Source organism: Schistocerca americana, chromosome 2 (genome assembly GCF_021461395.2).
Source record: "Schistocerca americana isolate TAMUIC-IGC-003095 chromosome 2, iqSchAmer2.1, whole genome shotgun sequence".
Taxonomy (NCBI): Eukaryota; Metazoa; Arthropoda; class Insecta; order Orthoptera; family Acrididae; genus Schistocerca; species Schistocerca americana.
In genome coordinates this window covers 790,007,459-790,031,949 of record NC_060120.1, presented here as the reverse complement: position 1 = coordinate 790,031,949, position 24,491 = coordinate 790,007,459, and the positions used below count along the sequence as shown (strand labels likewise).

The 24,491-nt window shown below is 42.4% G+C and overlaps 1 protein-coding gene across 1 annotated transcript in view; it reads left to right on the top strand.

The window, feature by feature from the left end:
• LOC124594435 (protein split ends-like) overlaps positions 1-24,491 on the top strand; it is a 364,635-nt gene that overhangs the window by 171,760 nt on the left and 168,384 nt on the right. Inside the window, exon 2 of the mRNA XM_047132811.1 lies at positions 15,921-16,139. Within this exon, the coding sequence (XP_046988767.1) occupies positions 15,921-16,139 (219 nt within the window). The remainder of the gene's footprint in view (positions 1-15,920; positions 16,140-24,491) is intronic.

Here is a 24,491-nt window from a genome sequence, read left to right as displayed (position 1 = left end):
TCATCTCTACATAGCCACTGTAACCTGCATCCATATTCTTTCCTTGGACACCCTTTATAGATTTACCCTCCACTATCAACTGAAAATTCCTTGACGCCTTAACATCGTATCAACTGTCCCTTCTTTCAGATAAGTTGTGCTATTAAATGCGCACACCCTGTCTAATGCATTCATGCTCTCAGTGTTAAGCTTCTTAGCAGCAAGGGAGGGTATGAAGGATTAAAATAAAAAAATTGATGTGTCACAGATCAGAAGCAGCATACCGAAATTACGTTCTGTCTGTTAGCTGACTTTCGTGGTATAACGATGGAGCGCGTTCTGAAAGCCGCTCTGATCTTTATGAGTATGTTCTGTGTAATATCAGAGGTGTTCTGCCACGCCTAGACCCTGCCACAACACTCTCCCTCTTAGTGGTGGAACATTGTTGCACACTACTCCATTCCTATTACACTGTTAATTTTCTTCTTGCTACTAGTTCCATGCGGCCAGCTACAATTTCCTCTTTTGTTTAAGTCCCTTCGTCCCGGAATAAAACCTATATCCTAAGTCATCAACTATTCGTTTGAACACACAACCTGTCACGCATCCTTTCTCTAATTAGCTTTGTACACATTCCTTTCCTCGTCGAATCAGCGGAAAAGTTCTTTCTTTCGTATCAGACCAACTTATTTTTCAATGATCTTTTGTAACACCACATCTGAAACGCTTTGGTTCCCCATTATCGGTTTTTCCAGCCCTTGGTCCATCCTGGCTTAAACGTCAAGATGGTGAGTTTTGTGTCAGTACATTTTGTGACTATCATAGATATTTCTTACAATCAAATGGGATAATTTTGTGTTGGTGGTATTTTGCTGAACACGCGGGGAGAGAGCAAACGTTAGTAACGCTCGTTAGGCAAGCGCCTGAAATAATAGGTGATTTAATAATTGCCTTACATAAGACAAGTGCAGTAGTCAGTTATAATATGAAGCTACAACCTCCAAGACTGTTGGCTCACTCAACTAAAAATGTATATTTTTGTTATAAACGACTGCTGGTAAACAAGTCAAAGAGTCCACGAAGAGTTAGCATTGAGTACTCGTGAGAAAAGTGCTCATCCCCTGCACGTTGGAAAGTCTTTCTTCCGCGAGTTTTCTGCTCTTTGGTTGATGTGCAATGTGACTCGAATGGAATAGCGTAGAGTATTTAATGGTATCAGAACGTGCACGGTGTAGTTTACATGCCATCAAGACACTGCTACACGCCACTCATTTCCCTTTTCTTCTTCGCTTGGTACCTGTACCCCAACCACCGCAAAGTTAATGAATATAGAATTCAGTATAATTAGTTTATGATCACAAAACATTCCGAACTCTTATCAAATTTGTTAACAGGCACTGGTTTGCAAATGCAGTTCTGATAGTGTTCATAGCGCCGAAAAGGGTTTCTCGCCTATGTGTATGTAATCGTTTCTTTTGTAGAAGCTCTATCGTGCCAGTATGGCAACAACTAATTAATTGTTCTGATACTTGACGCTTACAGTCAAGTCAGTCATCAGTAACACATTCAGGACATGTCTAGAAATTGTTGGAGTCTGAACTGGAATCAGAATGGAAACACCAAGTAGAGCGGCTGGTGCGGCGTCAAGACTCACCTCACTTCCCCCTCAGTCAGCCACGTGTGCAGCCTTTTCCCTTACACATTATCGACCTCTTTCTTCGTCCTCTCGCTCTCCGCTCACTTCAGCTTGTTGTTTCCACTCTTTCATGTTTAGTATCAACTACTTCCCCCGTCTGTCTTGTGCGCTTTACCCGAACTTTTTATTTTAGATTCTGGAAATGAAATGAAATGATCGTTTGGCATTCATTGGACGGGATATCCCCTTCAGGGTTCGGTCGCCGTGTTGCAAGTTGACGCCACTTCGGCGACTTGCGTGTCAATGATGATGGAGGACACACTACACCCAGGCCCCAGCCCGGAATCGAACCCCAGCACCCTTGTGTGGTAGGCGGTAACTCTACCGCTGCGCTACGAAGGCAGTCTAGATTCTGGAGAACAGTCTGTCACGTTAATCCATTCGTGTAGCCTAAGCTGAAACAACCGGTTAGTAACTCGTACCAGTCGTTGTAGTCGGAATAATAATGTAAGAGCAAACTGTCTTCTGACTGCATGTGTTATGTGTCGCCTCACGTTCGCTATAGTAAGACATTCAACTGCTAATCACGAAATAACAGTACGGAATTGTTTTGGATCCTCCTGCACTGTCTCCATGGGCTGATTTTAAGGCCGTGACTAGCAAATCAGTGTGATGTCGAAGCACTTTTCTTGTTTCATTGTTTGAAACTGCATTAACAGGGCCTCAGGCCTACATACTGAGGACAGGTGCAGCTTTTAATCCTGGTCATTGGGGCACACTCTGATGTCACGCATCAGAATTCTTGAGACAGGCAAATCCTTTTTTGATCCAGCTCTTTGCGGCCTCCCATTCTTGAGTTAACTGCTGTTAGACGAGTTACAGATTGTTCCGCAACCCTGTCATTTTGTATGCGTTATTAGCTGTATGGGCTGGATTCGGCGTTTCTTGTCGAGAAGTAAAACCCCATTCTTGTTTTGATGATGTTATTAATAGTATCCCCAAATCATTTGGAGATAATAGGTAAATTCTGTATTGCATTGTTGACTGGAATTCGTTGTGAAATTGATGTTACGTGGTAAGTGATCTGTTTGAAGGTCACGATTGTTAATCTGGAGTTCAGGTGTTTTCTTTCATCACAGTCTCAACATTTCTGTCTAAACTATGAAAAAAGGTTTGGAAGTAAGAGCGGACTGCATTTCTTGATGTACAGAGAAAAGTCGTGAAATTGCTTTGAAGTCGTGGTGCAAGGCAGTAAAAATGATAATTATTATTGTTATAAAATAAAAAACAAATTTGTGTGAAATATATACATCGACTGACTTCGTACAATTCTCATCTGCGTGAATGAATGCTTCGGAGATGCAGTCAAAGAGAACCCGTAGTTTCTCCAGCATGAGTAACTATCTTAAAAGATGTAACTGTGTAGCTGAGATGGGGCGGAAAGCTGTATTCAGGCAGCAAAGACTTTTTCCCCAGGACCTCCAAGCTTATCCACAGGATTGTTGTACTGCAGGCTGGCAGTGGAACATTAATACGGAGTAGCTGCTGGACGCCGGCCAACTACCGGTCCGCAAATAACGGTATGCCGGCTCTAGCTCACTGCGCTCGCCGCACGTAGTACATCCCAAGGGCGACGTGCTCATTCTATGCGCTTCTCCTAGAACCTGGTCTCACCAGATTATCATTTTCATTACTTCATTTTCCCTTGCACCTGCTTTGCTTGAATGTTGAATGTCTGGCAAACTTTGTGTGACACTACTTTAAGCATCACGCAGGGTGCCACATTTTATCAGAAACGAAGAATTCATTTTGGTTGTGCCTAAAGCGAGTATTATAAAGACACTGCAGTTCCAGTCATACCTTCTCGCATAGCGTTAACTGCAGTCTCAAATTTTTCATAGCTGGCACTGTTATCGAGAAGGAATTGATAAACGAAAAAAATACCATTATCGATTCGTATAGCCCATAATATAGCTCTTCTAAAAGGATTGGAAGCTAGATTCGAGTGTAGTGTAATGTCATGTTGTGTAGGCTTCGTGAAAGGAAAAATAATGTAGTAAATAACCATTAAGGGGTTTATCAGTTGGGAGCTTGCGTAGAGAAAGAAAATGACAAGATGAGGTACTGGCAGTATTGAAGCCGTGCTTGGGTTGCATAGTCGGTAGGGCACGTGCCTGCGAAACGCAGTGGTCCGCCATACAGTTTTAGTCTATCGGGAAGCTTCAAAATGACAACACTTCCGTTTTTTTGATAGTTTATTTGGAGATAGTAGTCATTTTACAAAAAGATCGTGTACAAAAACACATATGCCCCGTATCCGGAATACTACTCCAGTGTGTGGGATCGCATCACGTTTTAGCAAAAGGGACATATAGTGTGTATAAAGAAAGGGAACACAAGCCAGGGCTCTTTTAAAGTTTAGAACTGCAGCGAAATGTGTAATTATAGTGTAATAATGAACGTTGCAATGTTTGTTCATGTGCACGCTTTTAGTGAATGAAATCCTATTATTATATAACCTAACTTTCCCCCGTCCAAATTTTGGTACAGCACGAAACATTGTGCAAACTAGCCTGTTTGAAAGCTGCAGCATGAGCGGCGGCTGCCGACAGCTTGGCAACACCGTGCGCCCGTGGCCGACCCAGAAGGGTCCACCCAAAGCGAAATGCAGCTGCGTTGCCTGCAGGGGAATTTGTGCTTTACGACGATTCGTACCGCGAGAACAATGCATTTCAAATTCTTGTTCGTAATGCCTTATTATTTGCGATAATATTTGAAATTCTTTCATTTGACTGTCGTACGCTAACGAAACCATATTAAGCTACTCGATAAATCCTCCGGCTGAACATTCTCATATTCAGTTGAGCCTGGGTAAAAAATCATGTCATCCAAACTTAATGATTCGATCATAGTAATCTTCCGTAATTAGCCTTGGTTATTCTTACTCATATTAAGTTCACAAGCAGCAAAGAAACAAGTTGCCCCAGAATGCTGTTCAACCTGTAGCTTATCTATTTGCGCTTGTTTCTGGTATTAAAAAGGACTTTTGCGTCAGGGGATGAGACCGAGGTGTCCGTTCCAGAAACAGCGGTTACATTAATTAATGCCGTCAGTAGTAAGGCTACCAACTTCAACTGGTTGCATGATTTTAAACGCTCTTTGTTGCGTTATATTAAGAGATGTGTAATAGTGTGATTGTTCGTTAAGTTCGCAGCATTTGTCAGCAATATTGTAGGTGACATGCCCTGTTTTAAAAGACACCATTTCTTTCTTATCTGTGTAGTAAACGCTTTTAACAAAACGTGTGGATTATTAGCAAGACCGGCAGTCGTCACAAACGCGTCTCGACGGAAAATTATGTTGTTTGTATGCAGTGTTCATAGTTACTAGTTAAATTGTTTATCACAGTTTATGGCCTTTATAAATTCAAGGTATAATTATTGCCAGTTCATTATGTTTTTCCTCTGGTAGTACTAACAGTTCTGCTTAAAAAGGTGCTTGCTGTCTTTGTGGGTGTGTTGTTAATCGCTTATGCCTGTTTATATGAATAGCGGTAGCTGTATTGTTTCGAAATGTTACTGCCACTCCAGGAAGTCGTTTCTCCTTCGTCATCCCATAGCTGGTTAACAGTAGTTTTACAGTAGGTTGAGAGCTCACATTGTGCAACTCGAGTTTTGGAATTACTGGCTGTTTCAGTTCATCATGTTTATTTTTCAGTCGTGTTTTTCATTAATGGCGTCTGTAACTGCTGGATGACAGATTTGGTATGTTGTAAAGTACTATTCGTAAATTTGCAGCCATGGTTTCATATTACGCCTCAGTAAAATTTTCCTTTCTTCTGCTATATAGAAGTAACGAACTTTACCTGGAGTAAATGGGGTTGTTACTAATTAACGGAAGTTCTTACTGCATCGTTCGTATAGGAATGTACCTAATGTTCCCGTAGCATTCTGTTTCTCCGAGATTGCAAATGCGCACCTGACGCTTGTGACGAACTAGCTCACGCCGTTGGCAGTCCTGTACAGCGATGGCCGCCACTAGGCTGGTCCCCAGCGGAGCTCTCTCGCTGCAGTGGTGGGCTCGTCCCCAGCAGCGCGCCCTCCCCAGTGATATTGATTTGTAAGTTTCACTGGCTGGAATGGCCGTGAACTGAAAGCGCCTTCTTCCTCCGCTTTATAGGGCACTACTCCCTGATATGCTATCCGGGACGTCGTATTTTACGCCATTAGAGCATAAATTGAAGTTCATGTGTTACAAGACGCCGGGAAACTAAGACTTGTTAAGGAAGACTCTCATGTAATTTTACGTTCGTCGTTGTTCGACCGGAGCGGCAGTAAACTTCGCTGCTGTTAATATACAGAATACTCTTATATTCAGTACTTAAATAGTTTCTATAATTTGCCGAACAGAACCGATATATTAGTAAAATAACGGTGCTAATACCCACATCAGCAAACGGTGATATTCATTGCTAGACTGCAGTGTGGTAAAATAACTTTGTAAGAGTGCGCATCCTACTGTTTAGTTGGACGTTTTGTTTCTTTTCCTAATTTAGAATGTTTGTGAGAAAAAAAAAACTTGTTACATCCAAAATTTAAAACAGCAAGTGGTGTGGAATCATAAATGTACAGAACTCAAGGGGCACATATCGTTGAGGTTTACGCAGTAGTTGTTTTTACTTATCACGTAGGACGTGTTGCACTGTGTGGCTGGCCGACGAGACGCCCGCCCTGCTGCGTGGCCTCCCACTGCTGACTCACGCGCGGCGTTGCCGCAGCCCGCATGGTCTCCAGCCTCACCGTTAAGCCCAGCCGTGCTTCCGTGTTACTAGTTTTATAAATTATCGCGCGGCACTCTGGTTTACACCGAGGAATAATTTGAAATGTCAGACCCTAGTTATCGTCAGGTACCACGAAAGATTTTAAATATTGCTCGGTTCTGTTGTTAGTCGATCTGCAGTTTCTTTTGCGGGGTGCATGTATACTTTTGAGTACAAAGCGATCCTACTCAAGCCATTTCGCGTACGAGCCGTTATTCTACTTTCGTTAAATAATGTCTCCAGTCAAAGGTCTTCGTTAACGCTCGAGACAAGAGCCTAGAAACTTCTCATGTTTCAGATCTTTACAGCAGTGATACGTATTAACAGAATTCTATTGCAAGGTGTATGGCATTGTTTATGTTGTCATTGTTTTAACAGCTTGTTCTGACGAGGTCATTGATAGAAGAAAGTTAGGTATAATTAACCTGTATTATTTAGGTGGGACTTTGAGATAACATGAAATCTGTAATTCGTAGACTTGAACACATTACGGTGAAAACTATCATTGAACTTTCTTTACAATATCTGTGGTGTATCTGTTTGATCGTGCATGGATTGAAACATATTGGGAACACCGAAGTTTATTTATTGTCTGTTAATTTATTTATTGAAAACACTCACAGGAATGATGACGGGAAAAGGAGAATCATGCTGCTTTTCTTGTACACATCAAAACACACGTCAGTACTACATATATAATTTAATTCAAAAGTTACAGCTAACATATACCTGATAGACCAGGACGAGAGTCAAAAACTTTGCAACACAAGACGGTCGCATTTTCCGTAACGGCAGTATTTACGTAAAACTGCTGTCGCGAACATTTTTCACAGCAGAGGACGGTGGAAGTAATACCATAGTGAAGCACAAAATAATAGCAGCTTACAGAATACATGTTGGATACTGATACTCCTGATGTTCCTAATCGACGTCTGCCGTAGGCTCGTGCTGTAGGGTTACGGTTTTTTCCACGTTACGCCTGTTGGCCGATTGAGCATGAAAGCCTTGCTGCCATTGGTGGATTTCTCCGCCAATAGTGTTTAAGGCCGCTCCGAACCAGTCCTCGGCTGTTGTCGGCTGGACGCTTTATATAATAACCCCCCTCCCAGCTCTGCAGCAGGCTTTTAGTGATACCCCTACTTCACGCTATAGTTCTCCTTGAAGCCCTTCTACGATGTTGACGTCACCGTAGGCGCCATGGCAACCTTTCCGTCGCTCAGAAGCAACTGGGTTGCCAGGCAGGATCCTTCAGCTACATCGATTTTTCAGCAGAAAAAGGCAAAACATTCCAGTTCTCGTGTATCGTATAACCATCTGCTCGTGAGGATCACATATGCTGTAACACACAATTTTCGCAGTAACGTAATGAAATAAATGACAGTGATACTGACCGCGGATACGTATATGGCTGCAAAGCGCCTTGTTTTAAACGGAAAACGTATAATAGTTAAAATAAAAAATTGCGACACAGATTTTCATCGTCATTCAGAGTTGTGCTGCAAAACAGTCGTAGTATCCAGAATAAGTATAATGACAATTGATTTGATTCTGGCGTCGGTTTGATCTGACAATACCTACAGATAACAATAAATTCCTTGAAAATAAACACAACGATACGATTATCTGCCCTATTCTGTTTCATCGAAGTCTTAGTCTAGCGCCGAATACGTAAGACTTATTACCGTTGCAGTAATGCAGGAATTAAATACACTCATTCCTGCTGCCACACAATTTAGTCTTCAGTTCAGCGCTGCGGAGAGGAGCGAGAATAAGCCAATACGACCGAAAGCCAAGAACTGCGTGCGGCAGTGCGCAGGCGCAACTTCTGTCCAATAGCGAGGCTGTAACCGAAGTGGGAGAAGTTCTTGGCAACGAGCCAGTCCGCAGCGGTGGCTGTGACCCCACCTTCTATGCAGAAAAAGAACGACTTGCTGTACTTTTAGACTTCTGCATTTGCTGTTTTCGTGACAGCGCCAATTCATTTGTGTTCACGCCACTTTCGATAAATGAATTGTTAAGTTAAATGTACGTCATTGAAAATTATTTATTCTGCAATGAAAATTAAATTTCATTCAGTAATGTAATTTTCAAAGCGAGATCGCTAGCTTTTTGTAACTTTGATCTCCTTCTTTAGTTATCATTTCCGTGTATCGTAGAAAATAACATGGATATATTTTATGCTCGGTGAACAACTGTTTTCAATCGTGTCTGAAGCACATCATCGTCATTGGTAGGCCGATCATATTTGCCAGTATAATTAGTTGCAGACGAAAGAAAGACATGATAACAGACACGGAACTTAGCTAACCATTACCGTTAATGTTTACGTAAGTGGTGATACGTGTGTGAATGTACGACCACAGCTTTGGAACGCCCTGAGTAGTTACCACCAAACTGGTACACATTATGGGGCCTAGTACCAGGAGAGAATTACCCATGGAGTAAGTAAGACCTACTGCTTGTGGGGATGGGTGTAGGAAAGTGGTGAAACGAAAGCATAACTCAGGAACGCCTGGAAAAATTTCATCCAAACTTTGTATATGACTAAATATTCGAAAAAAGCAGTTGAGTAAGACAACCCTAGAACTATGAGCTATCACCTCTGGAAATGTTAGTAGGAGTAAAAAGGAATTACATTAAAAGTAATGAAAAAGGACACTTCCGTGAAAATATACCACTTCAGTGGTCTCAATGGCTGTTTGGTGAAACTAAAAATTATCATCAATTTCACTTCGGGGAGTAGGTTGCACAGCCTGTTCCGGAACCCATCTTACCCTTGTGCGTTCGCTACTTCGGTCATTGAAATTCTAGGCAGTTGATCTTTTCGCACCAATTACACCTGAATGATAACACCAATTGACTTTTTATTTTTTAAATTTTGCTTACCAACTCGAAAAGCTGTAGTTCATGCCCTATTTCTGTGTTTCGTATTCTGACCATCACTGTGCAGCTTTTAATTGCCCTGAAAAATTTCATCTCTGCAATTATTTTTTGAAAGTACACGCTAGTTTCGTTTCTGGTTTTATGGTTTAGAATTCTATGAATAGTTCCACATACAGGTTTAAATTTGCAAAGTTTTGTTTGTATGTCACGGTCTACTGTTGAGGATATTTCACATCCAAGATATTTAAAGGTGGATATCTGCTCCAGAGATTTGCCTATCTCTGTTTTAGACCTTATCATGGTTTTCCCCAGATCTATCATTACTTTTGATTTATGTGAAGATATTATCACTCCAAATTTTTCTGCTTTGTATATTAATTTGTGTAGCTGTCTTTGTAAATTATCTTTGTTGCGCAACTACCACATCATATGCTACTTAATCTATATTATACTGCGCGAGCGTGATTGGTTACCACGATTGAAAATTTCTTTCCTCTTACTATGATCGCATCCATATACAGTCAGTTCCAAAAGAAAGTGTACGACGTAATCCGTATGAAGTAAAAACGCTGTTATAAATATATGTTTACATGGAAATACGTGATATTAGTAATTGCACAATTACCTAATGGTTAACACAATCGCCGCCATTATCGATTATAGCTTGACACCTTAGCGCTCTCTCCGGTAAATCATCCACGTTTTGAACCTCTAAATATCGTTTGGCCAACTTCGCAACGAATGTCTTTGACTTCCTAAGATTTTTAGCAGCAGCTCCATATGAAAGTCTTGATTCCTTTGGATGATTTACAAGAAATACTATTTCGTGAAGGCTGTCGAATGCCTTCGAAGATCGATGAAGTCGGTGTGAATATCCAAACTGAATTCCCTTCTTTGTTCAATCACTTGCTTCACGTCGAAAATGGAATCTACTGTAGAGTGGCTCTGCCTAAACCCCATCTGTTCTTCACAGATGATGATGATGATGATGATGATGATGATGATGATGATGGATGATGATGATGCCTGCTATGCCCTTCAGTCTACTATTGATTATTCTGATGCATATTTTATAGACGTTGTTCAGCACAGTTATGCTCCTATAATTTTCGCATTCAATGACTTTCGCTTCATCTAATTCTCAACTATTCTTCCTGTTCGCAATCCATATTCAGCAGATGCATGGGTCTTCACATGTAAGAAGCTTCCACCATATTTCAAATATCAGAGTAGTCACGGACCTAGGAAAGTAAACATGTAATATGTAATCAAGTGTCTTTTTTATTAACAATACAATTTTTAAACATTTTGCTTTATAATTCGTGGTGACTAAGTTGGTAAGTAACAGACTACAAGTACGAAGCCCCTGGGGCTCTGTCGCCATTCTGTCTTAGAATTTTTTTTCTGCCACTTATCACTTCTCTCACCTCTGGCATTGGTTTGTTAATGTGGAAAATATCAGCTGTTTAACTGTAGGTCCTTTTGTAAGGTCTGAGTTAGCCAGTTCAAGGGCTGGAAGGAGACAAGAGTATGCCATCCCTAATAGGGTCATACCTTGTGCTAAATAAAACCAAACCTTTGACTGAAGGTTGCTATCCTTTTTTAAAATTCTGCATTGCCTTTATATCTTTAAAATATATGCCGTAAATTAACTGCACTTAGTATTACACTGTAGACAAATATAATTCCTTTCCCTGTCTGATAGAAAATTGGGATAAATAACTAATATGTAAACACTAGGGTTTTCTGTTACATATTTCCATTTTCATTTGTTACGTAAAACGTTATAATCTCAAATACTGTAAATTTTACCAAAATGTTACATATGTGCTTTTGTAATTAGTATGGTTTGAGGCATGATAAACAACACTTTTCATCAGTGGAATAGCACAAAAACTGACATAACCTGATCCTTAGTACAGTGTGCGATCACCACAAATGGCAAACACTAGGTCTTACGTATTGTGACGGATTAATGATTACTTCATGAGGGATAATTCACAAAGGAATCAGAATCTATGGATCAGTCACGGAAAGTGCTGATATAATTGTAATACGTCTTCCTAGTTAAATATTTAGGAGCAAAACTGAAAATCGATATGAAGTGAACAACAGGTAAATCAGCATTGAAATAACTAATAGTAGCACTCTGGAAAAGTGCATTGCATCTACAAAGGAAATGGCGTTTAAGACACAAGTACGACCATTCTTGAGTATTCCTCTAGCCGTTGGAGCCCTTACTACGTAGGCATAAAAAGTGACATCCAACGAATTCAGGGACGGGCTGCTAGAATCGTAAGAGGACGGTGTAACTCATGTGAAAGTGTAGCAGAGGTGCTCAGAAAACTTAAATGGGGATAACTGGAAGGAACGCGACGTAGGTCTAGAGAAAGGCACTTTGGGGTAGTAGAAATAAGGTAAGAGAGTCGGCATTTACAGGGGCATACATGTACTAATTAGTCACATATTCCTCGCCAAAAACTCGAATGTAATGCGACAAAAAATCGCTAATATAAGTACGAAAGACCCTTCACCGTGTTCTGTACAGTGACTTACGAAATATTTTGACGTAGAATTTTATCCCAAACGACATGTTTAATTGCTTCAAGCCTGAAGACTGGTCACAACTTTCGAGACATAGCCTACCTTGTAGTATCTCGTCCACCAACTAAGCTTTGGTAGGACATACAGCGTCTTCCACCGGAAGAATATAGTCGTCTGTTACCAGCGTGCAAGGTAAAAAAGGCGGGCAGATGTCTCCCCGTATACCAGAGCCACTGCAAAGCGAGCCAAGCACCACACATATTATTCTGGAGGGCACAGATGAAAACACCCGTCCGAGTACCATGATGTGTGGTTCCCCCCGTAAGGCACCAGACGATTCCCAATACGATTCCTGTTCAGTTATATTGCAGAGTTCATCATCTGCCCTTGTGTAATTCGACCTAGTAGACATCTAATGAGCTCGATGTCAGCGGTCGTATAAATTTTCTACGAACAGCCAAAGAACTGTTCCAAATGACGTTAAGGCCGCTGCGCCCGACTATGACGCTCTTTGTCCTCACTATCAGTCCGCCAACGCATGTGAGGATGTACGCGAACAAATGAGTCGTTGTTGTCGTTCCTGCACCTTTCTGTAAATAAACTCGTCGGGTCGCAGACTGCAAACAAAGTTGTAACTTTTTCACTCACCATTCACGACGTAGCTCTGTTCGTGTCTTCAGGAGCCTCAATTTGTATGAGTCTGCCATCAAGAAGACGCCGACGATCCCTTGAAACTATGTACTATCCGCGCAAAATAACCTGGCATTGGTTGCTGCAGCTAAGGGGAAAGACCGTATGAGCATTTCCCATTTACGATCATTCCAACAAACCACCGCGCCGAGTGTCAACTTGGTTTGCGCGGACAGTACATACAGGGTGTTAAAAAAGAAATATTCCATAGTGCTGAGAGATGTAGTATGGACAAAAACAAGACAAAGCTGTCCAGTAAACATCCAGTAAACATAGGATCTAAAATGCATACCTTAAGAGTTATGAGCTCCTGTTTCCATACTTCGAAACAAATTTCTTTTACTGCAAGCTCTTTGATTTCCATATTTTGAGAAACTATAATGTAAATTTTACCAAAATGTTACATATATGCTTTTGTTCAAAGAATGGTTCAAATGGCTCTAACCACTATGGGACTTACCAGCTAAGGTCATCAGTCCCCTAGGCTTAGAACTACTTAAACCTAACGACATCACACACATCCATGCCCGAGGCAGGATTCGAACCTGCGACCGTAGCACCTGCGCGGTTCCGGACTGAAGCGCCTCGAACCGCTCGGCCACCACGGACGGCTGTGCTTTTGTAATTCGTATGGTTTGAGGCATGACAAACAACACTTTTCATCAGTGGAATAGCACTGAAATAGTGGACTAGCACTCCGTGAGACTAGTACAGTTTGCATGCAGTACTTGCATTTATTCTGAATGTACAAACAAACAAAATGTGTGAAGTTGAAGAATTCCATCACCAAGGTTTCTGTAATTTTCATCAGCTTTTGTAGTACTTTAATGCAGGCGAGTAAAGTCAAACATTTCTGAGGCATTTATGACTAATTGTTGATTGCTGATTAATTCGATATATACTACTTCGCGTGACGTCGTCAAGAATAACCATCACTTTATTTGGTAACGGGAATCGACTCTCCATTGTGGGCATTCGTTTTTACTGCTGCCTATGTTCTAATAACCTCGTTATTGAGCGGGGTATTTATACTCGGTGTCGTTTGTCTGTGTACAGGTGATGGCACTAGATCCTCAATCGGTTAATCGATGTGTTATTTATGGAGACTTCTAGCACAAAGAATTCACACCATTATTGGTTCAAATGGCTCTGAACACTATGGGACTTAACATCTGAGACATCAGTCCCGTAGAACTTAGAACTGCTTAAACCTAACTAACCTAAGGACATCACACACATCCATGCCCGAGGCAGGATTCGAACCTGCGGCCGTAGCGGTCGCGCGGTTCCAGACTGAAGTGCTTAGAACCGCTCGGCCACCCCGGCCGGCACACCTTTACTGGAAGAGGTCGCTTTTTGTTGTTTTGTTATAAATATATCATGCCTTCAGTATCATCTGCACTTACCTGTAAGATGTCGTGTCCTCCAAGTGTAATTTTACCTAATCTGTTTGGTGATTCCACCGATCGTATATTACAATGAAGTCAACACAAGCGTAGTAAGTACGAGTGATGTATTGGTCCTTCAGATTAGACATAGGTGAACACTCAGCAGACTGAGACTATGTAGGTAGAGCTCTTTAAGTGGGTGTTTATATTTTTCGTAAATCTTATTCAATTTGCTGTAAATTATTCGTGTATTTACTCACCGATAAATTACTGCTACAGTTTATTTCGTTGCTCATGATTATACTCAACATCCAAGAAGCTGTAACTCTATAGATACTGGACAAATTCTTATACTCGTAAGCAATTGAATAAGACGCACCGATCAACTGGCGTGTGGATGAATTCAGTGATGCATCTTGACGTGGATTCCACGAGCCATTGATAAAATTTGGGTGCCCTCTTAACTTACCAGAGCTCAATCGCCGCTACCAGCGCTTGGAAATTGCCCAGAGCTGGAACGTAAGTTCTCACATTACTTGGATCACGTTACTTGCACGGCGCCCGTAGATGTGTTCAGTAGGATTGAGGTCAGGTGACCTGGGGGCCCTACAAGCATCCCTATGTTCATGAAGGGTTCCTCAGACCATTCTGGAACAATTCAGATGCGATGAGAGGTGGTGCACTGCCCTGCTGAAGGTACAGGTCGTCTGCAGAGTGATGTAAGCGCAAACGGATGTCACATGGTAAATCAGTGGGTTAATGTTTCGTTCAGTATTGAGAGAGGATGACAAATTATCGAAAGAGCCGCATTTATTCACATGGAAAGACAATACCCCTGCTACTGGCCTGAACGGTGTCTCCATGGCAAGAGAGCTGTATCACTCCTGGTATATCACGACTCAACAATCCAAGCGACATTTCCGCTTGCTTTGAGCGACCAGTGACCTTGATCATGCACTTGTATTCAACTCTGGAATCTCCGACGTTGTGTGACAGATACATGATGTATCCGTGCCCCACAGAGAAATAGTGAATTTGGATGTTACATTTGCTTTCCGGTTTTTGCTGAGCTTTGAATTGACAAGTGAATTGGAGCACTATGTCCGCTCTTATTGTATAACCACGATAGATGACCGCGACCCCAATGATCAACAGTGTGTTGCTGGCGGCGTCGTTCTTCCCCAAATCGAAGTAGCCACGCCACACATTTTGCCTATCTGACAGGGAGAGACGGAGTATTGGTACGTCAGACACCGCGACCAAATGTGAAAATATTATGCGCCTTGCAAATGTTGCCCATGACTGTTGTATATCTCGTAATTCAAGTACGCGTGAATGTATGCGGGCCTTTTTAATGTAGACTTCACAACTTCAGCATAATCGAGATTTGGTTTTCCACGTGAAACAATGTTATGTGTTTAGGGAACGGTAAAGCTGCTATCAAGTAGGTTGATTTGGACGCCGTATAGATTTATTAGGTATAATCCCGTTAGGGTTCAAGACATATAGTTTCGCTGTACCCTTCGCCGGTCTGTAGAGTGGTTTTCCTAGATATCTATAGTAAGGTATTCGCAGTCTTCGGTATTCTCAAAGCATCACCAGAGGCGCAAGTTACTAGAAAAATGTATATGAACAGAGGATTGAACTTGGAACTTTTGCAGTTATAATAATAAGGCAGTTGACAACTAAACCACAAATTCATACTATCTGATTGTAAATATGAAGGTGTACTGTTGGGAATGCATATGGAAGAGTTTTTGCTTAGAACACGTTTTGGGATGGATTGTATGCCCTCATTGCTTACGAAAACAACGCGAGAGGAGGAACTGCGCCTGATAAATGTGTGGTGTTTGCCTTTAGTTCTGAATTTGACATTGCAGGCGAAGTGGCGGAGATGCACGGGAATCTATATTCTATTTTTCTGTTGTATTATGTTCCGCTTCGTTCCGGCATACGCCTGACAGTGTGGCTTGTGTTGCAGCTATGGGCGCGTCCAGAGCGTCAAACTGCTGCCGCGCGTCAAGGACGACGACGGCGGGGGTTCCAGCGGGCTGTGCGCCACCGTCGCCTTCATGGACATCAAGTCGGCGTCCAAGGCCCACAACATGGAGCACAAGCTGGACGAGCGGTGCCTGAGCACCGAGTACTACGAGCCCGCTGCCATCCCCGGAGGCTACTCCACGCCGCGCTTCCCCCACGGGTGCGTCTCTGCTCTTGTCCTCTCTCTCACTGCCGCTACCCACCCTCGCTTGGCTTCGTCCGCGTCCCGTGTGTACGCGCGCTGCTGCACTCTTCCACTTCTGACGCTCTCTTTCGTTTGATTCAGTTCACACATACAACACGGCAGGTCCCGCCACCTTCACTAGCTCATAGTTGACGAGAAATACACGTCACGCGCAACTCTATTTTCCTCTGGTAAATTTGTTCTTCACGTTTAAACTGCCCACTATACTTCAAAGAATGGCTGAATGGTTTCGGACATGTGTATTTTGTCCGGACGGCAACGTTGTAGGAGTGATCGGCCGACTCAAATGGAAAGACCGTATACAGAAACGCCGTTTTGCGTAGCATTAAGTGCTTCTTCTTAACACTCGGGACTAAAAAGCCACGAAGCTTTAATTATCATTGCGAAAGTGTGAAGCTACGTACTTAAGTTTTTGTTGTTTGCGACTACATGTCTGCAGTCGTGGTTGGTATACACCGAAATCCCCGCGACATAATACAGTAGCACGTCGCTAGAGTAACCAAAACAAAATTGCACTTCCCGTTGATGGATGGGAGTATCGCACAATAATTCGTTTACGGCAACAGCGGAAGTGTTGCGGTTGTGTCAGGTCAATCTATGTAGCTAAAGAAGTGATCTCGATTAACCTGTGACTTATGCGCTGCTGCCAAAAACGAATTACCTACCGCGCTATACTCAGCATCATCAAAGGACTAAGACGCCATTTACTTTTGGTTGCTCTTGTGGCGTGGTAAGATACTGTTTCACGGGGATTACAGTGTGTACCAGGACTGCACATATATTCCTACTAAGGAACAAAAAATACAATACGTAACTTTTTAGGTGATAATTACAACACGACTACCTCTCGCAGTACACTCCTACATTTACAAAAGGACGCATACAGTTGGTTAACGACTGTTGTGGGATGGTCATAATACGCATCCCGTTGCCTTCCTCTGTCGACGATTGCTCGAATACACGTGCACCATGTACGTCAAAGAAAAGCTGACGCATAATCGAAGGTTGCTTTGAACACTTATAGTGTTTTCCTTAGGCTGTTGTACGTTGTGTGTACTTTTCTTCCTCCGACCTATTAGCTAGAGCACCCAAGGCATCTTACTGTTTGATGGTGTAATCAGATCATTAAGTGCCTTAAATTATTTCACAAGCACAGTATAGAAGTGAAATAATGTTACGCAAAACGAAAATCCTGATATTAACTATGGATCGAGTACCCAATCCTAGACCCTCCGCTTTGAATATTGTCATCACAGCGACCAAGCCGTGTTCATGTAGGTTATGTGGCGGCCATGTGAATCTGAACTGAAAGAAAATACATACGCATCCGAAAAAGTGTACACAAGTAACGCCAGTACACAAGTAGCGCCAGTACGTAGTCTACATTCTGTCGCCTTTAAAAAATTATGAAATGCGAGTAGCTGAAATATATGAGAGTTACGTAAACACGAATTGATGTCTTGTTATGCGGGTCAACAGCTTCAATATCATTTCACAAAAAAAAGTCAGGCTCGCTTTTAACTGCAAAAAACATTTTATTGCGCTGTTCTAATTAGGCTTTTGTGCTATTCTCAAGCGTAAGATTTTATGTTATATTACGGCGTAGTAATAGATTAAAAATAACGTTGTTGTAAAGCTGTGCCACTCATGGAGGTAATGGTTGTTATCAATGACCAGAATAATTTTTTTTTATTTACAGGTAGGTTGAAGTCAGTCAGCGTAGGCCAGAGAGAACAACGATGGCTGACTTCAGTCTACGTGTAAATAACAAACCTACTCATGTCATTGATAGCAACTCCGGCATGTAATCCGACATTGCAAAAGCGCAATAAGATGTTTACAGCTAAAAGCGAACGTGGCATCATTTACAAAAATGAATGGCACATTGACAAAAATAAATCGCTTACAACTTCTGTTTTCGTAATAAGAGCGTTCATATGATTTGCAAATCTGGTGAAAAACTGTGATCTGCAATATATGAAGCTGCCAAGCGATATGTTTTGTTACGAACCAGGTTTTAAAAGTGTGTAGTGACTCTCAAGCAAAAAAGCAACGTCTAATTTTACCTTGTTCCGTTTAGCAGTGTACACCGTATTTACGATTACGTATGTTTTCTCTTTCCTTTTAAAAGATATCGTGAGCTTTTACTGTTCATGTTTTCTTGACGAACTAATGTAGAGCATGTCATACAGCAAACCGGTGAAAGGCTGCGTGTTGCTGAAACGTGTCACGTGGACTCACCTTACGTAGGTTTTTCCACTTCATTGCACTACTATAGTCGTGTTGAGCAAGTTACTAAATATCTGTGAACTGAATTAAAATTACCGAAAATGGCACCATACTGTTTTATGGCCGAAGATTCTAACTGACGAGCGCGTGTACATGCGGGATACTTTCTGAAGATCGAAGAAACGTGTCCCATCCTTTTCTGCCCTATTAAGCATTGTCGCAGTAATTTATTTCTGGGCTAATGTCTCTCAGTGATGACAGCTTCAGTTAGGTTTGTTCTCTTATCGAGGTGACTGACATTACTACTAGTTGGGTGTAATTAATTGTGTATTCTCCCCCCCCCCCCCCCCCAGCTCCCCCCCCCCCCCCTCCCTCCTTTCTCTCATCACATGCAAATCCAGGATGTTAGATACCAGCTTTCCGCTGCAAATTGGTGGTACTTCCTCATTGTGTTGTAGTCATAGCGCATTTGTCGCTAAATTCGTATATATTCAGATAGTTCAGAACCCTATGGGTCACTCTTAAGTGGAGTGACAATTCCGTATCCTACTCGCGTCTGACGCTAAAGGTACATGTCCACCGCCCACCATTTCCCACTCACGTATCTGCCCGTTTTGGTGTGCTGTTAGCACGTATGTTGTCGTCTTGCATCTTCGTTTGAGATAAAATTTATTTCTGTGTCAGTCAGTGTTTGGATCAAAACTTCAGCGTCGCCCATTAGTTTTTTTTTTTTCCGAGGAGAATTTTCGAGTTTGGTAGACTCTGTGTCGTGTTCTATACATGAGCCAGATAAGAAGAGGAAGAAGCCGTCAGTATAGTGTGGTACGTGTATGCGTGTGCCATCTCCCTGTGCAAAGTGTCGTCGGCTCGTCGTGTCAGCGCACAGCTCCACAGTGAAGCGACAAGCTGTTTGTGTGTTGTGTTTGTGAGAATTGAGTGTAGTGTTGCCGCAACGGATGAAGGCATCGTGCCCGATGGAAGCGCATTCATCTCCTGTGTGACAGTCTGCAACATGGAAACCAAACCGTCACAGTGAACACGTCTTCGTGTGCATCTAGTGGAAACGGCTGTGGAAGTGTGGACTGCGTGTTCAGCACTCGCAGGTGTCGAGGATTATCGTGCAGTGCTGCTCCGCGGTGTCCGCTCGCGGAAATGCTCCGTCGCCGTGAGCTGCAGAGCCGGTCGAGTCTGCAGGAGCGGTCGTGCGGCTTTCAGCGCGGAGGACCCGGCGGTGCCGAAAGTATCGCGAGTGTTTGGCAGGTAATCACCACGGACGCCCACCGCGTGGCCAGCGTCTCATCGCAAGGTCAGTGTGGATTTCCTCATTCTCTGTTGTGTGAGCTGCGCCTGTATCGGCGTCGCTGTGCATGCCCCCTGCCGCCTGTGTCGGTGTGCTCTGGTAGATTGGTTCACACTGCAGGTGGACGGCTCCAGGACGTTCGCCTCGACTCCATTGGCGATGGTACGACGAACTGCTGCATATTATGGCAATAATGATTTGCCGAGTGGAAGAACTCTGACAACAACTTTAACCAACCTAACAGTGTTGCCAACTCTCATTCAACAGACCTTAGAAAGTGACCGTGATTACGGCGGACGAACAAGTAAACGATTGACTAGGCCGCAAGTAGAGTGTCAGCAACCATGTCGATGTGGAAACTAACATTATGCTAGCTTGTTGGCATTTTCCAACGTACCTGCAGTTTTCAAAATTATTGTATTTGACATATGTAGACGTTAAATAACACACACATCAGACAAATATTTATGTTCCAAGATTTATGGGAATCAGACGGTATTGATCCTCTGATATCTGTAGCGATGTTCGCCCAGTGTTGATACTGTTCTCATTGATAGACAATACGTGCGTTAGTTATAAAATTTTGACTAGAGTAAAATTAAAAGCGTCATCATTCCGAAGATTGCTTTGAACACCTCAATGCCGTACTAGGCGTGGTCAGGTGGAAGTGGTATTCCGTTGCCTTCCTTCGACCTTTGGACTGATTTACCAGCCAGTTATTGGGGGACTTAAGAGATTAATGTGGATTCCGGACAATGGGGAACCTCGGCATTTTTAACATCAACAAAGAAAGAAGTGATAAGTGACAGATAAAAATCCAATGATTGACCCGGCGCTTAATAATTGTGGCACCGAGCCACATGTAAAAGTTACGTAATTAATATTTTGTTACGTGTTAGCCATACTAGCTATTCTTGCTAAATCGAGAGATTGAAATAAATGGAAAAGATAACACTAAAATCTGGGTATTATAGTAACAGCGTTTTTTCTGTATCAGCGGCATGTTAACGTCGCAGTGAATATCCTCACATAAAACGGAAACCGTAGTCAAGAAGCTGCGACTTTGATTTTTATATTGGCATATCGGCAGTAAAAATGAGATTACGGATTTTGTTATTAAGTTCCCAGTTTTTTGTTACTTTGCAAGTACATGCTTGCCTGGTATACAGCGAAACCTTGCGTCACAGTATCGGAGCGCACGCTAGGGTAGCCACTCCAAAATGGCACAGCCCAGTGGTGAAGTGGATTATCGTGTGGTAATTCACTGTCGGTAGCAGCGGAAATGTTAGAGAAGCGTCAGGCCAGACCAGTCGCCTAAAGAAGACATCTGGACTGGTCTGACACGGCTGTAGCATTTCTAATGCTGCCGACAACGAGTTACCGCACGATATTTCCACTTCACCAATGGGCTGTGCCATTGTTGATTCGCTACCCCAGGTGTATGTTATGATACCGTGGCGCGGAAATTTCAGTATGTATCAGGACTGCAAGCAAACATACAAAAAGTTTGTTACGTAACTTCGTGTTTTTTCTATGTGATACTTAAAACATGACTACCCCTCGTAATTGAATGATCTAATGCTCTTAATATAACTCAGGTGAAGGGAACTGCATTAAAGTAATACTCCTTAGGATTTTAAATCAGCTGTGCTCATCTGCTCCATAGATGTAATTTTAGACTGCTGATTCCATTTGAGTCTCTTACCATGCTCAGTTGGTTTTTTAGTAGCAAACTGACCCATATAGCTGGCCGGAGTGGCCGAGCGGTTCTAGGCGCTACAGTCTGGAACCGTGCGACCGCTACGACCGCAAGTTCGAATCCTGCCTCGGGCATGGACGTGTGTGATGTCCTTACGTTAGTTAGGTTTAAGTAGTTCTTTGTTCTAGGGGACTGATGACCTCAGAAGTTAAGTCCCATAGTGCTCAGAGCCATTTGAACCATTTGTCCCATATACAGTGGGCTTTAATGACGGCACCTTGAGTGGTGCAACTACTGTTCGCCCTTGGTGTGCTGAAGGAATCACCCGGCTTTAATCACGATTTTTTTAATGCGGATGGGATGAATGCAGAGTTGTAGACTGGAGCATACTCTCCGAGAATGAGTCTTGCTATTACCGCAGCGGCACACCCTCATTCAGATGCAGGGTGTGTCAGCAGCAATGGTCAGTATTCAGGGATTTATTAGGAACGATCATTCGAAGCAAAAAGGTCTCATTAACGTGGGCTCTAAAATCTATACCTTAAAAGATGCGATCACTTTTTCATTAGAAGTCATGAGTATCACAGTAGTGAAACTGAAAAAGAGCTCATAAACCTTAAGGTATGCATTTTAGTGCCCACGTTTACTAGAATGATCGTTTCTGTGATATCACTGAATTTTGATCATTTCTCCTGGGGTACCCTGTTGAAACACAAGCATATTCATTATTTGGATATATTGTAGCGATTCAGCCAGACTTCCCAGTTTTCTTGCTCAAAAAGGCATGTGTTTCTCCACTAAATTCTGAACATAACACGGAGCGATGTGGCCCAGTAGTTAGCACTCTTGACTCGAGAGGCCGACAGTTGAAATCTGTTTCCTACCATTCAGATTTAGGTTTTTGGTGATTTCCCCAAAACGCTCTAGATGAATATCGTGATGGTTCCTTTCAAAGAACGCGGCCGATTTCCTTCCCCTTCCTTAACAACATACCGAGCGTGTGCTCCGACTGTAATGACATCTTTATCGACTGGGCGTTAAACCTTAATTTTCCTTCCTTACTTCCTGAACGTAATTGAAATGGGGAACGAATGCCCAAAAGCTGAGTAGCTAAAATGCGAGCAACATTTGCTGTTTGGCTAGCGCTATGCGATTTGTTGTTTCCGTGGACACCGAAGGAGATCCACTGGTTTACTCGTAATACTAAGCTCTCGATTTCCCAGCCGACTGAGTCAGTCTAAGTGGTTTACTCTTGTTCTATAAAGTAAGGTTGAAATGGTCACGTAAAATGGTCAATATCTATTACCGTCCATATTTTCCAGTAAAACTACTGCTACGCTTCTAAAGATGACGGTTTCATACAGTTCATGTGCTTTACGAAAGCATAGACAGGAGGAAGCTAGGCAGCTTTGCTACCACGATGGTTGTTCATGTGATGCTGTTGAGTACGTGGGCGACGACTGCCAAACTTAGTGTTATTCACCCCGAATTACTGTATTTCTAAAGAGCGGATAGTTAGTCGACTTTAAGAGGAGTCTAGCGAGTCATCGTTTAGACCAACTCATAAGAGATGATTGTTTCCTTCCCACAGTAATACTACTCTCTCTCTCTCTCTCTCTCTCTCTCTCTCTCTCTCTCTCTCTCTCTCTCTCTCTCTCTCTGCCCTCGGTTATTTTTGAGATATTCAGGAAGTCCATAATATCAACAATATGAGTATTGTCAGCCAAGGGCCCTAACCATTTTCGTATTGCCCTCACGTTTCGAATTTCGTGTTCACTCGCTGGCGTAGCTTGTGAACAATGCTAGTGAGCGGCCACATCTGATCTTGGATTAGGCATCTGTAAGGCTAGTCGGGAGACTTCAGTCAGAATTATAACTTAAGTTTGATAACGCTGTTATTTACTTCTGAAGCTGCCAGTGCCAAGTTCTGTGAAAATACGCATTTTAATCTATTTGTGCTCGAGGATGGACAGTCTTACTATTGTTTCATATTTGTCATGTTATTGCCTGAGAGCGTCAGTGATGATTTTACTTTTCAATATAAAGTTTATTTCATTCAGTGCTCAGAAAGTTTAGTAGTGGCTATACCAGCTTCAGCTGTTCAGTCATTTTCAATAGGCCATAAGTCGATGAAGCAATATTCAATGGACTATTGATAATGTCTAGACGTCGAAACCGGAATAGCAGTTATAAAATTCGTGAGCATTGACTAAAAAAATTATGTATTGGTTCTACTATTACTCCTGGCGTTGCATTTTACTGTATTTATTTATTTTTCTACTTAAAACTACGCGCCATATCTAATGCCTTAGTGCAAACACCTGCATTTCGTGGAAAGAGCTTCAATTTGAGCCACCCAAACCTCTCTGGTTGACAGTGCAGTGAATTCATACTGCCACCCTTTTTATCTTTTACTCTAAGTTCTGGAAGCTCTGCCATGATGTTGCCAGACTAGTTACAGCGGGAGAATATAATTGGGGGACAGCGTTGCTTAATCACAGCATCAGCGATGTAAATGGTATGAAATACATAGCGAATCTGTTGTAGTGAAAACGCTGTTGTCTTGGCTCGAGCCCCTGACAGTTCTAATGTGATGTGCAACTAACTTTGCATATAAGCCTCCATGGCTATGGAACTTCCATCCAGCTATTCCTTTCGAAGCTGTAAGTCTACCAGCATAGTGCGGAAGTATCTGAGAACTCAGGAAAAAGTGGAGAGAAGCCAAAAGCATGATGAAGGTTTCAGTTGGTAGGAGAGGAGTTACAGCTTCAGAAAGCAGGTTTCAGAGACTTCCAGTCCCGCTACAGTACATAACTTTAACTTGGATTGTACGATCTGTCTGATGAATGTTCGAATAACTTGCGGGAAATCAACCGCGTGACGTCTTCGACAACATGTTGTGACAGGTGCACACATGCCATTTTCAAGGCACAAATACAGCAAGGAGGCGCAGTGTAAGAGAATTTAAAATCTTGTTGTGCACATCCGCGTGCAAACACACACACACACACACACACACACACACACACACTGTAAACATTGTAGCACCACGTAACTAAATATGACAGACGTCAGAAGT